A 13,588-nucleotide genomic window follows, 5' to 3' on the forward strand; every position below is an offset into this window, starting at 1 on the left:
GTACTGCAGAAATTTTCTCGTGCCACCAATGTGTCGAACGAACACAAGAAGAAGCGAATGGGGTGAAATCTGCAACTTTTGGAAAGGTTCTTCACGGATGGGAACGGTTTTCTTTAGCGCATTGTCACGGGTGACGAAACATGGATCCACTATTAAATCTTCAGCAATAGACAGTCATCAAAGGACTGGAAACACCCCCCTCTCCAAAGATGGAGAAGTTGAGAGTGACGCTATCTGGTGGGGAGATAATGGCCACAGTGTTTTAGGACAGTGCCGGTATCATACTCGTGGAATGTTTGGAAAGATGGCACACAGTGACCGAGGAACAATAGTGCGAAATCTTGACATGATTGCGCTCTGCAATCAGGAGGAAACTGCCAGGACATCACATCGAGAGCGTCATTTTCTTTCATGACAACGTGCACCTGCATACAACTCAGAAGATTACAACGCTGTTGTTGTTTCGCTGTTACATCATCTACAATCCTCCTTACAGCCCTGGAGCATCTAAGAGGCCGTTGCTTCGTTCCAGTTGAGGAGATGAAACACTTCGTGACAACGTGCTTGAACATGCAAAGACAGGATTTTCACCAGAATGGAATCTTCAAACTCATCCAACGATGCCTCAACCGATATGGAGACTATGTTGAGAAATAGCCTAATCTACAGTATGTACTATCTATTGGTTGTATGAAATAATATATATACATTTTACTGCACTTTATGTAACTATACTTTCTGATCATCCCTCTAACAAGATTAATGATGAGAAGAATCATTAACATTTAACATAACAAAATATCACTAAAATATTATAACCATAAGCCTCAATGGCAATGCATGAAAATTACAGAAGTAACCCATGTATTGCTATGAATTACAAAACGTTTGTTTACTGGAAACACACTAGTCTCTACAATCTCGTTGAAAGTAAGTAAGAGTACATTTGTTTCTAGGAAACCATATGTTGAAAACCTTGACCTATTTCGAATGTTATGAGAAAATGGTATTAATGGGTTATTGATTAAAAAAAACTATTTTACTATGCTCCATTTTTTGCATTATGCTATTGAATTTCATCTGTAAGTTAAAAGACTGTGATAGCTGTTTGCCCCTTCTTCAAAGACCAACGTGACATACTTTATTGGCTCTGGAGGTGTTTTTTTGTTTCAAAGGAACTGTTTACTCTGTGTGAATTGACACTAATGAAGATAAACCAGCAATAAATAAGTCAACTTAGTAAGAAAGTATAAAGTGAATCCATTTTTATACGAAGCAATATAATATCAGCAAGTTTTGAGAAAAAATATTGAGTATTTATAGATTCAACCCTTTTAAGATCTAGTACCTATTTATAGGTATAATAGTATTGTCTTTATTATTCGATCAAAAAGGAACCAATAAAGCTTTTTACATCGGCTTTTTTTTTGTTTACAAGTCTAGAGGCAGTATAGGACATGTTACTTATGGTTTCACAACTTTCTGCGACGAGACATGGGGTGATGACGTTATATCTTTAAAGTATTTTTTGTTAGGCCTATTTTTATTATTTTTGCCGGGCTTACTTTTGCACCTAGAAGATTGAAATTTTGCACAAACATTCAATCTATGAAGTAGCATTTATCAGATTTTTTTGCAGACCTATGTATTTACACAGGGGATCCAAAGGGACAAAAATGTAAAAATAGGGATTTTTTACAAAAAATATTTTTTCGCGATTTTCCCGCCTTAGATATATGATGAATGGAACCGTTTGAAAGGTTGTTCTAACCTGAAGATGATGAGGTACAAAATATGACCCTAAGAGAAATAGAGATGTCTCAAGAAACTTTTTACCTGTGATCAGGGTTTTTGTGCTCGTAATCTGGGGCATTGTGGTGATCATTGGTAAATATTTTTCCAGCCCTTACTATTCAAGATAGAAACTTGAAATTATGTACATACATTTAGTACACATTTTAGTATTATCCAGTTGATTTTCAGGTCTCTGCGTTACCACAATGAGGGTCCAGAGGGGCTCAAAATTAAAAAAAAGAATTCAGAGAAAAACCCCGATTTAACTACAAATTTCCCACCTCAGGAACATGATAAGGAAGTGTGAATGGTACCATTTGAAAGGATGTCCCATTCTGAAGAGAACGAGGTACAAGCCATTGGTCCTAGGATAAATAAGGATGATACTGTAGCTGCTTGACTGAAACTATAATTTATCTTTAAAAAAGCCAGATCTTAAAAGGATCAATTGATAGATGTTGAGTTTTAGCGTCCTATTCAACACCGTGGCTATATGAAACTTTGGATCTACAGATACCACATGAGCTTTCACGAGGAATAGAACCCAGGTCTCTCACCCTAAAGGCGCGTGCTAACCGCTTAGCAACGAGGCAACTCACATGTAGATTCAACCATTTAGAAAATGAGTAACGGGAGCTTATGTGGTTCGGATTCCACGTTAATCAGTAGGTCCACGTTTCATATAGCCTCGCTGCTGAACGGGACGTTAAAGTCAAAATCAACTCAACTCCCTTTTAGATATATAGTTGCTGTATGTGCCTTTGGCGTGGAGACCCGGGTTTAATTTGAAGTGGGAGCTCGTACAGTTATTAATTATTTCTACTTGTCCAATTTAGCTGATCTGTATTTAAATCTTTCTAACTGACAATAACCGAAACTAAAAGTTCAAAAGTTCTTATGTAATTATTGAAATGTTCAAAATCCAAATTTGCAACAATAATGTTTCATTAAAGGATAATATTTAATTTCTAACACATCAGTTGTGAAGTTCAAACAAATAAATATCAGATAGTATTGTAAAATGTCAAAAGTTACATAATTTCATGTTTTTTCATGATATGAAATCTTTTAATCATACACAAAACAATAATAACCCTACTCTAGATCTAGTTTTATCAACACTAGAATCTGTTGAAATTATCAGGGAATTACTCTCATTAGTGCCAGAAGATCAATATCATCCCGCTATAGTAATAATTGTGCGTCATGAAAGTCATTCAAAAGTAGGTCATGATTCTAAAATTTTGGGGTACAATTTTAGAAAGGCGAATTTTATGAAATTATATACTAGTTTAATGTGTGTCGATTGGGAATGCCTAAGGAAATATAATAATGTTAATGACCTAGTGAGTAGGCTCTATGAAGTATTCGATACTTGCGCCCTCGCAGAGAAAACTCTGCTTCGAAATATCCGTACTGATTCACTAAGGAAATGATTATTAAATTGAAGGCTAAGGCAAGTTATCGTAGGAATTTTCAACTAAAAACTAGCAATAGTACCTTCTATTACATGGAATTTGTTCTTGTTAGAAGAGAAGTTAAAAATGACATCAAATTAGCCTATGAAACATTTTCCATAATTCTGAAAAATTATTACTAAGAATTCAAGTAAATTGTGGAATTTTATTAAAAATAGGAAAAGACATCTACCGTCGAAATCATTAGAGTTTCAGGGTCATAATCTGTAGTAACGAGGAAACAGCCAATTCTTTCGCGAAGTAGGAGCCACGGTGGCTCAGTGGTAGAGCGTTCACATCTGGTGTTTGGGTTCCCGGGTTCGATCCCAGCCCTCGCCAAGTGAACTTTGTGCTGGACAAACACCGTGTGCTTGGGTTTTCTCGGGGTTCTCCCGTTTCCTCCCACTTTCTTCTTTCCACCTTTTCATTCATTACTTATCATCACCGTCTCCTTTAGCCTAACCGGCATAACCGTGGGACGTAAAACTCAAATATTTCATTTCATTTTCTTTCGGGAAGTATTTTAGGTCAGTGTATGTTCCCTCTTCAGAAACGATAATTGATCGCAACATAAGTTTGGGAGATAGCAGCTATTGTAGCATAGGATCACTAAATATTTCCCAGATAGATTTAATGGAAATAGAAGTGATTATTAAGAACCTTAAGTCCAAAATGGTAGTTGGTTCTGACAGGACTTCCCTCCTACATTGTGAAGGGTTACGCTGATATATTTAAATATCCCCTATTAATTGCATTCAATTTATCACTAAGAACAAACACTTTCCCAGACAAATGGAAAACAGCTTTAATCTGTCCAATTCCGAAGTCCAACAATAGTCAAGATATTACCAACTTTCGATTCATAGCAATATTACCTGCTTTTGCCAAAGTATTTGAGTATATCTTGTATCGGTTCATTAAATTCGCCTTTCTAAAATTGTACCCAAAAATTTTAGAATTATGACGTATTTTGAAAGACTTTCATGACGAACAATTATTACTATAGCGGGATGATGTTGATCTTCTGGCACTAATGAGAGTAATTCCCTGATAATTTCAACAGATTCTAGTGTTGATAAAACTAGATCTAGGGTACGATTATGCATGTCAAGTCGGTTATTTCAGTTAAACAACAGGCTTTATTCCACAAAGATCCATAATAACGATTCTTGCAATTATTACAGATTTTATGGCGAATTCATTATATGTAGGTACCCAAGTAGATGTGATTTATATTGACTTTGAAAAAGCTTTTGATAAAGTTAATCATAGCATATTACTAGAAAAATTAAAGCTTTTTAACTTTTCCCCGTCCTTAATTAAATTCTCGTCATACCTATCTAATCGTAGACAATATGTTCTTTCTAATGCATAAAAATCTAAAGAATATATTGCATCTTCAGGAGTCCCTCAGGGTTCAAACTTAGGACCATTGTTATTTATCTTGTGTATTAATGACTTACCTGACCGCATTCCTGATCATGAAAAGTTATTATATACGGATGATCGAAAAATATATGTTAAAATCAATTCTGTGGAGGATAACATAAAGCTTCAGCAATGTCTAGATCATATTGGTAACTGGTGCTCTTCCAATCAACTTGTGGCCAATGCAAACAAATGCAAAATGTTATCATTCACTAGAAGCAAATCACCTCGTCACTTTGATTATGCAATTAATAAGTATGTAGTAAATAGGCACGATTGAATTAAGAATCCTGGTGTTATATTTGATGCTAAGTTAATGTTTGATAGTCACATTGTAAATATAACAAGTGAAGCATTCAAGCTATTAGTATTCATAATTAGAACGGGAAAAGAATTGAAGAACTGTTCAACATTACAGAAGTTGTACAATGCACATGTTCGCTCAAAGTTAGAGTATGCTTCTACTATTTGGAAACCGACTCACTTAAAAAACCGTAAGCAATTAGAAAGAATACAGGTAAAATTTCTGAATTTTCTAACTTACAAAGAAACTCATCCTACTTACGACAGATACAAAACCATTCTTGAGAACTTTCATCTTCCAACACTAGAACAAAGACGTCATATGATTGATTTATTATTCATTCAGAAAGTAACTCAAAATATTTTGGACTGTCCTTAGTTTCTTCATTGAATTTTCATGTTCGTTCATTAAAAACACGTGAAAACACTGGTCTCTAGTACTGTAAAAACTCAAGAAGAAATATAATGATGAAATCACCAATCAGGAGAACAGCAGCTTTGTATAATAGGATGTGTTCCAACAACAATGAATTAGATGCTCTATATATGTGATGTGTCACCTAAGAAATTTAGAAATGCCGTTACCAAGAGTTATGAACATTCAATGATGTAATTTTCAACACTGTAATTGGGCTATAGTCTGTTGTGTTGAGAATAAATAAATAAATAAATAAATCCACTGTGCTAGAACAGTGGTTGAGCAAGGGACAACTTCCAGAAACGATCGTGAAACTGGTGCGTTTCTAGACTTGCTCTGAGGTTGCAATTTACCTCGAGCTCGTTCCTAATGGCCATACCTTCAATGTCGACCTTTATTTCGAATAGTTGGAATTGAGGTGAGCTGGGTTATGCCAAAAATATCCCACATTGTTGAACCAAAATCGTGCCCTGCTGCAAACAGGTAATGTAACATCACTCTTAGATCGAAAACTTTGATAATAAATGTAGGAATTTGATGGCATCAAACAGATGCTACACTCAGTGCATAGTCCTGACCTTGCCGCTTCAAATTGCTACCTGTTTAGGTTCATGGCGTACGTTCTGAAATCACGATGCTTCGCCAAATAATTGGAGGTGGAAACATCAATGACTGACATCTTTGCCTCTAAGGATAAGATGTGGTATCGACAGGAGTCGAGGAATCAACAGGAAGGAGGCAGCAGACTGTCCAACAGGAGGGGCTATTCTTTGAATGTTAAGGTGTTTTCATTGTACTATATTAACAATACAGAAATATTGTGTACCAGAATATTGCAAAGACTTATGACCCCTCCTTGTAACTTCAATGAAACGGAGCATACAATTCGAAACCTAAATTCTATCCACTTCACAGAAATAGATATTAAAAAGGTTTAACAAATGATTAATCTATAAATACAGTTACCAAGGATTCGGTAGATAAAAGTTGAATACAATTCTGCTACAAATGTATACAAAACAAACTTTGTCATTGAAAGGCGCATCTGAGTAAATACGTTTTACATTTAAAACCTTTCATTCTTTTGTTTCCGCTTTCAATGCTGTAGTAACGTTTATGACAACATGCACTTTGATCTTATCGTCTTTAAGAGTTACATTATTTCTTTTCTGTCAATACTTGTCAGCATTTTGATACAAGAGATTACATGCGTGTATGTTGGAAAAGCAGTACTGCACATTTGCTTATTCACACTGAAGCTACTACACTGTCTGAACATGGTGTTATGATTATATATATAAGTGAACAGTAGTTTTTTTTTTTTTTTTTTTACAGAACACAGACGAAATATTGCTATTTATTTACTTTTTCAGTTCATTGTGCTACAAGGAGGACGAGATGTTGTAGCTGTAATTGTAGACTCGATGTAAGTTTTCTTTTTATTTTTTTTGTAAAAAAGGACGATATGGAAAGAATAGAAGTGTATTCCATGATCATAGTATTTTTTTATGTTAATAAATTATAGTAGAGCCGTATGAATTCTGACTTAACATAATTGTGCTTAAAAAGTCTCCAAATATCTAACTCAGAGTTAAATTAATCATGCCAATAATGCAAATGGTGCAATTATTAACCATTACTTAATTAGCCCTTAACATACACTTCTAGCAAAGCTTCTATGTGAGACTTTTTTTAACGTAGTATCTTAACAGCTTCAACTTCTATTTGGAACTAAACCCGGGTCTACTGTTCCAAAGGCAAAAGCAATAAACATTTATCTACTAGAAAGTTGAAGAAAAATCGATGATGGACAAAAGATGCTTTCGAAGGAAAGCAGAATACGAGAGAGAGAAATCGAGGTTGTAAATCGATATACAACGTTTTCGTAGATAATTTAACTAAATACAACAACACATTGAACAATGCTATGTGATAATGTATATAAAACACACAAATCACGTAACAGTTTCAACACAATAACTGTGTTTCATCAGATTTCTTCTTCTCTTATGTTCTAATACATGAAAACGTGTAACAGTCTCAACTTAACAGAATGATGTGCCGATAATAAGATTGGAAAATTTCAAAAGTCGATTTTTTTCAATATATTAGAATTACATCCTCCCATTTATTACTATACTAAAAGTAATGCTTCACTCTATGGCTCAACCTGACTCACTCTATGGCTCAGTGTCTGACGAAGGATATATTAGATATCCGAAACTTTAACATTCTACTTTAAAATACAGTATGTGTTAGAGCTTAGGTCAGTATTTCTTTTGTTACAATTTCTAATCCAAAGCCATGGATAATGTTATTATGGCTCAACCATCACATATTTCTTGTTATAATAATTATTTATGTAATACTAATGTTAGTTTACTCGTATTTCAAAATATGTGATATCAAATCATCTTTTTGTCTTTTGCAGGAAACATTCCGCTTCAAGACCACATGAAAATGCTGACTAAAATACAAAACTTATTTTCTCTTATGAGTTTCCTTCTAGTAAGTAATACTTCAAAAACTAACTGTTATCTGAAGGAATTTCCACCAATAGGTGAAACGCCAAATGTTACATATTATACTTTACTGTCTTGGCTAGATTATTTTTCTGTTAAACACTTAATCAGTATCGTTGCTGAAGAAAATGTGGAAATCAACACCTATTTTCTAGAACGTATCCAAATCAACACTCCAGTTGAACTTGTGAGACTATCATCGCAATCAAATATCTCGCCAAATGACGATATGCAATTACTTTGTAATGACAGACACTTAGTAATCATTTTATTCAGGAAAGTGGAAACCTTGAAACAAATCATAGGATATGGTAGACGTTCGTATTTGATAAATTCCATCATAACTCTTGCAGTTATCTTTATAGAAGATGTAGAAAATGTGTCTGAAATATCAAGACATGTATTTGACATAACTTGGTCAGCGAAATTAATAAATACGATTCTCATTGTGCACAGAGTATGTAGAAGAAAGGCATCAAACCCAAAACCCATACATGAAAAACGTTGTATTAACGCAGTAACATATAATCCATTTTTACACCAATTTCATCATATAAATGTTGATGGTCAAGAAGATAGTTCTATTTTATCAATTAAGGAACTTGTGCCATTTGATACATCCAATATGAATGGTTATACGTTGACTGTATCAACATATTACGATTATCTACCTAGTATAAAACTTATTCCTCTAGGAAATGGTAAGTTTAGTTATAAAGGTCAACTGGGAAAAATGTTTGAAGTGTTAATGAAATATATGAATTTTACACCCGTTCACAAGACAATTATAGATAATGCTGAAAGTCTTGAAAATGTTAGTTCATCTATTTTAGATGAACTCGTTGATGGTAAAACAGAATTTCTGTTAATAGGAACAATCATTAATTATAAAAGATTTCAAAAGTATAAATTTGCTGTTCCTCTACGCATATCGTCCCTGGTAATTGTTATTCCGAAAGCTGGACCTTTACCCAAATGGATGAACATATATTTACCGTTTCAAACAAAGTCTTGGCAGTTAATACTCATAACATTGATAAGTATTAATACTGTTCTGTTAATCTACAAATACGTGAACAATGCTTTATCTAATATTTCAAAAGACGCTTTTGATTTTGTCTCTGTTCTGCTTGAAATCTCTGTTCTTCAACCAAGGGATATCAGCAGAAGATACTTTTTCTTGCTATGGGTATGTTTTTCACTCATTATATCTTCTGCATATCGTGGACATCTTCTTTCCTATCTCACTGTTCCCAGATATTACGCAGGTATTAGATCGTTCAAAGAAGCTGCTGAAGCAGGGGTCATGATTGTCTCCAGAGAAGTGTATCGACAACGTTTAAAGACAAGCGCTAATCGTTTCCTTCGAGAGTTATATCGAAATTCTCGCATACCCTTGAAAAATCATCCATACCTTGATGAGTTCTTCTACAATCCAAAACATGCATTTCTTATAAGTAGCTATCATATTCCTTACATCAAGAAGATTGTGATGTCATCTGAGATAGGCGTTCCAGTTACTGTATTGGAAGAAAGGATTGGGCTGATGATGAGTACATTTTGTGTGGCTAAACATTTTCCATTCTTGGACAGAGCAAATCGTATTATCTTCAGAGTATTGGAAGCTGGTATATTTAGAAAATGGTACTTGGATACTCTCAATGAAATGATACCAGAACTACCAGATACAAACACCATTTCGATACATACTACATTAACAGTGAATCATATGTATGGGTGTTTTCTTCTTCTGTTTATTGGGTTACTAACAGGAAGTTTAGTTTTTCTTCTTGAAGTGGGTGTTTGGAAATTATGCCAGAAAACTCAAGTTTGAAGTTTAGTGAAACCTTTATTACAATACTTAATATCATGCACAATTATGACAAGTGAATAAATCAATCATTATCATTTAGACTGCCGCCATAAGGATTTTTTTTATCCTCCCACGCCATAGACAATCCAGTATTTATAGAGAGTTTTTAATCAATATATATTACTCTTGTGACCTCCACAAAAAAATATGTGTATATTTTTCCTTATAAACCAATTTTTCCTCAGGTCACTAGTGTTTTATTATACTAGCAGGCCAACTAAATGAACTACCATAAGAAACTGGTGATCAGTGTGCACACGCCGTGGGCAGCTCGGCCTGAACAGCAACATCTGTGTGTGCCCACATGGTGGGCTACTCGGCGCGCTGTTATAATACAGGGGTAGCTCTGGTATGGGCAACACGGCAGTCTAAATATGTCGGCAGTTAGATAGAACGTTTGAAGCGAACATAATACTAGGTAATTACAAGCTGTTTTAGTGAAATCTGTGACAAAATATACTATTTGTGTCTACATAATGTACCGTTTTTTTAATTAATAATTATACACTACAGAAAATAACTACGAAGATTGATTAAAATTAATCGGTTCTTTAGCCACGTTAGAAATGACTGCAGACGGTAAGTGAATGCTTTAATTCAACCACAATATAGAGTTAAATGTAGAGTTTACGAACGACGCACAGTGGTACATTTTCCCAAATTCCTGGTTTAAACGATAAAATCAAAATCATACATTATTATAAATTGAAGAGGAAAGATGTGGCTTTCAACTTTTCTTTATCTTATCTCTTTTCAGGAATATGTGGAGCCAGAATAATAATCTAAACATCCTCTTCAGTCACTTCAGAGATAATCTTGTGAACGGTGATTCTGAATTTCTATTTTTCTTTTCTATAAATTGAGCATTCAGAAGTGGCAAGTAAGAAATACAGCTGACAGTCTTGTTTTCAATAAAAGAAAAGCAAAAATCGCTTTGGACTTAAAGGACAAATTAGGGCTTATTGTAGATCGTCCGAAGCAAAGTTACAGAAATAGTAACGATGGGAATACAGCTCGACGATCTTTCAAGAATTCCACAGTATCTTCAGAAATAACTGGTGTGGATGAAGAAATAAGAATTAGATTCAGAGTAATCCTACAAACATTGTCAAGTGGTTATGGCATTAATGTTACTAACTTTCAAGAGTATACACAGGAAACTGCTAGAAAATTCGTCCAGAGATATCCTTGGTATTATGTGCTCCCAACATTACACAAAATTCTCATTCATAGTCAACCGGTAATTTCATAGGCTCTACTGCCTATTGATCAGCTATCAGAAGAGGTACAGGAAGCCTGCAACAAAGATATAACAAAATACTTAGAGGGATTTTCCAGAAAATCGTTACGAATTTATACTATGAGCGATGTCTTCAATTAACTTTCAGTCTCATCAGATCCAATAATTTCGAGTCTTAGGAAGCTGCCCAAAAATAAGCTCAAATGTTTATCAAGGGATGTTATATCGCTGCTGTTAGAGTCAGAAGTGTCCATCAGTCAAGAACAAGAAGCTAAAATGTTTATCAAGGGATGTTGTATCGCTGCTGTTAGAGCCAGAAGTGTCCATCAGTCAAGAACAAGAAGCTAAAATGTTTATCAAGGGATGTTATATCGCTGCTGTTAGAGCCAGAAGTGTCCATCAGTCAAGAACAAGAAGCTAAAATGTTTATCAAGGGATGTTATATCGCTGCTGTTAGAGCCAGAAGTGTCCATCAGTCAAGAACAAGAAGCTCAAATGTTTATCAAGGGATGTTATATCGCTGCTGTTAGAGCCAGAAGTGTCCATCAGTCAAGAACAAGAAGCTCAAATGTTTATCAAGGGATGTTATATCGCTGCTGTTAGAGCCAGAAGTGTCCATCAGTCAAGAACAAGAAGCTCAAATGTTTATTAAGGGATGTTATATCGTTACTGTTAGAGCCAGAAATGTCCATCAGTCAAGAACAAGAAACTATTGTAACAGAAAGTTCTTCAGATTCTTATGACTATGAATGGACTTAGCAATTTCACACTACAGGAATGTTCATATTAATTATATTTCTATTTTTTAAAACTGAATATGGATATTGTGTGTATGTGATTCACTGAGAATGATATAAGGCAAGACCACAGATAATGAGGAGATTTCTGTAATATTAATCACTTATTATTTATTTTAATTTTAAAATATTCTTAGATTTTCTTTTGGTTTGACTTATTCTATAACACATATATTTTAAGCAGTAATTTTATTTATATAAATAGTGTGTTAAATTTATGTAAAACGTATGTATGTTCATTTGGTATTTTTGTGCGTACATTATGACCATTTTCAGTTCATATCGAGATAGTTCATCATTATTGATAGATATATCTGAAATTATACTCACGAACTTACAAATTGGATAAATTTAAAAAATGCTTAAAACACGATTACTGAATGTTACAAATTTAAACTACTATATAGTTTTACTTTACCTGACAAAATTAAGTTCATAAAACTCATTCTATTATTCAACCACGATTTTAAGTTTTCTTTCATGTACTTAACAAATGAGTAAAAAAAAAATGAAATTATACTCAATTAGAGGTTTTGTACATGAAATTGGGAAAATGTATACCACTTGGCTACGGTACTAGCCAAATGACACCAGTCACTTTTCACTGCCGTTAGGATAGACCCTATGGCGCCTTATGCAGAGTCATTTTGACGTATGATTAGCGTCGTACTAAAGGGCTGACTACTGTAGGAAACATATATTAGTTTAACTCTTTAGTATCATACTAATCACGTGTCAGAACGACTCTGCATAAGGCCCTATATATTTAACTAAGAATAACTTTCATTAGTTGCTTGATGATTACTGTCCTTTACAACGGATGATGGTATGTAGAGCATCTTGTGAGATATATGGTATAACGTTATTGTAAGATTTTAATCACATATACAGTCAGAAAGAAGGCGTGTCGCCACGTTTGGCCTAATCCTCGTTTCGCCTAACCAATTATCTGACACTTTTATGAGAGATAAATGATAAGATTTGTGTCCGCCATTTTAGGCGAAAAAAGGATCCTCGTTTGGCCTAATCCTCGTTACGCCTAAAATGGCGGACAATAAGAAAAAATCGTGAACATTCAACTAGAGGGAAATTTTATAAGAGAAAATTCCCTAGTATATAAAGAATTAAGAAATGAAAAATATATAGATAAATATTATATTAACTTTTTTCGAGGGGTTAGGATTACCAAAGCTCCTTTATGTATTTACTAGGACCATGGATATATACGAATATATATGAGTAGGTGAATAGCAAAACCCATTAAATTCACATTTTAAAATTTGTGACAAATCGAGAAAAACTCTTTAAACACGTCATAATTGTAAAATAATATTAGAAACTAGAGAACATTAAAAATTTAAGAATAATGTGAGTGTTGGTCTGTCGAAAGCTGTATAATCACACTAGTCTGTGAATTGCGTTATTGAAGAAAATAGTTTGGATTTAACGGGTTTTGCGTACGTAAATGGAAATAACAGCTTTTGCATCTGGACGAGCGGCCATTTTTGTTGAGGCTTAAGATACAAAACCTATCAAAAAGAAAGGGAGTCAGAGTCGGAAATTAGTATTATGCCTACTAAAATATTGGAAGGAGGGAATGTTATTAACTATACATTGCACAAGATTGGCACAAATGAATTGGATACATAAATGCTACATTAATTTTGTTCTAAATTGAAAACAATGGATCCAAATGTGCAAAAAATTGAATTATGTAACCTCCTCTCCATCATCATCTACTAAATGGAAATCCATA

At 34.1% G+C, this 13,588-nt stretch overlaps 1 protein-coding gene across 1 annotated transcript; it reads left to right on the forward strand.

The window, feature by feature from the left end:
- The first annotated feature begins 8,547 nt into the window (after window positions 1-8,547).
- Window positions 8,548-9,756, forward strand: LOC145667958 (uncharacterized). The gene has a single exon (XM_081735383.1). The coding sequence runs from the start codon at window positions 8,548-8,550 to the stop codon at window positions 9,754-9,756; it is 1,209 nt and encodes a 402-aa protein (XP_081591509.1).
- Window positions 9,757-13,588: the final 3,832 nt, after the last annotated feature.

Source organism: Thermobia domestica, chromosome 13, assembly GCF_964235325.1.
Source record: "Thermobia domestica chromosome 13, izTheDome1.hap1.1, whole genome shotgun sequence".
NCBI lineage: Eukaryota > Metazoa > Arthropoda > Insecta > Zygentoma > Lepismatidae > Thermobia > Thermobia domestica.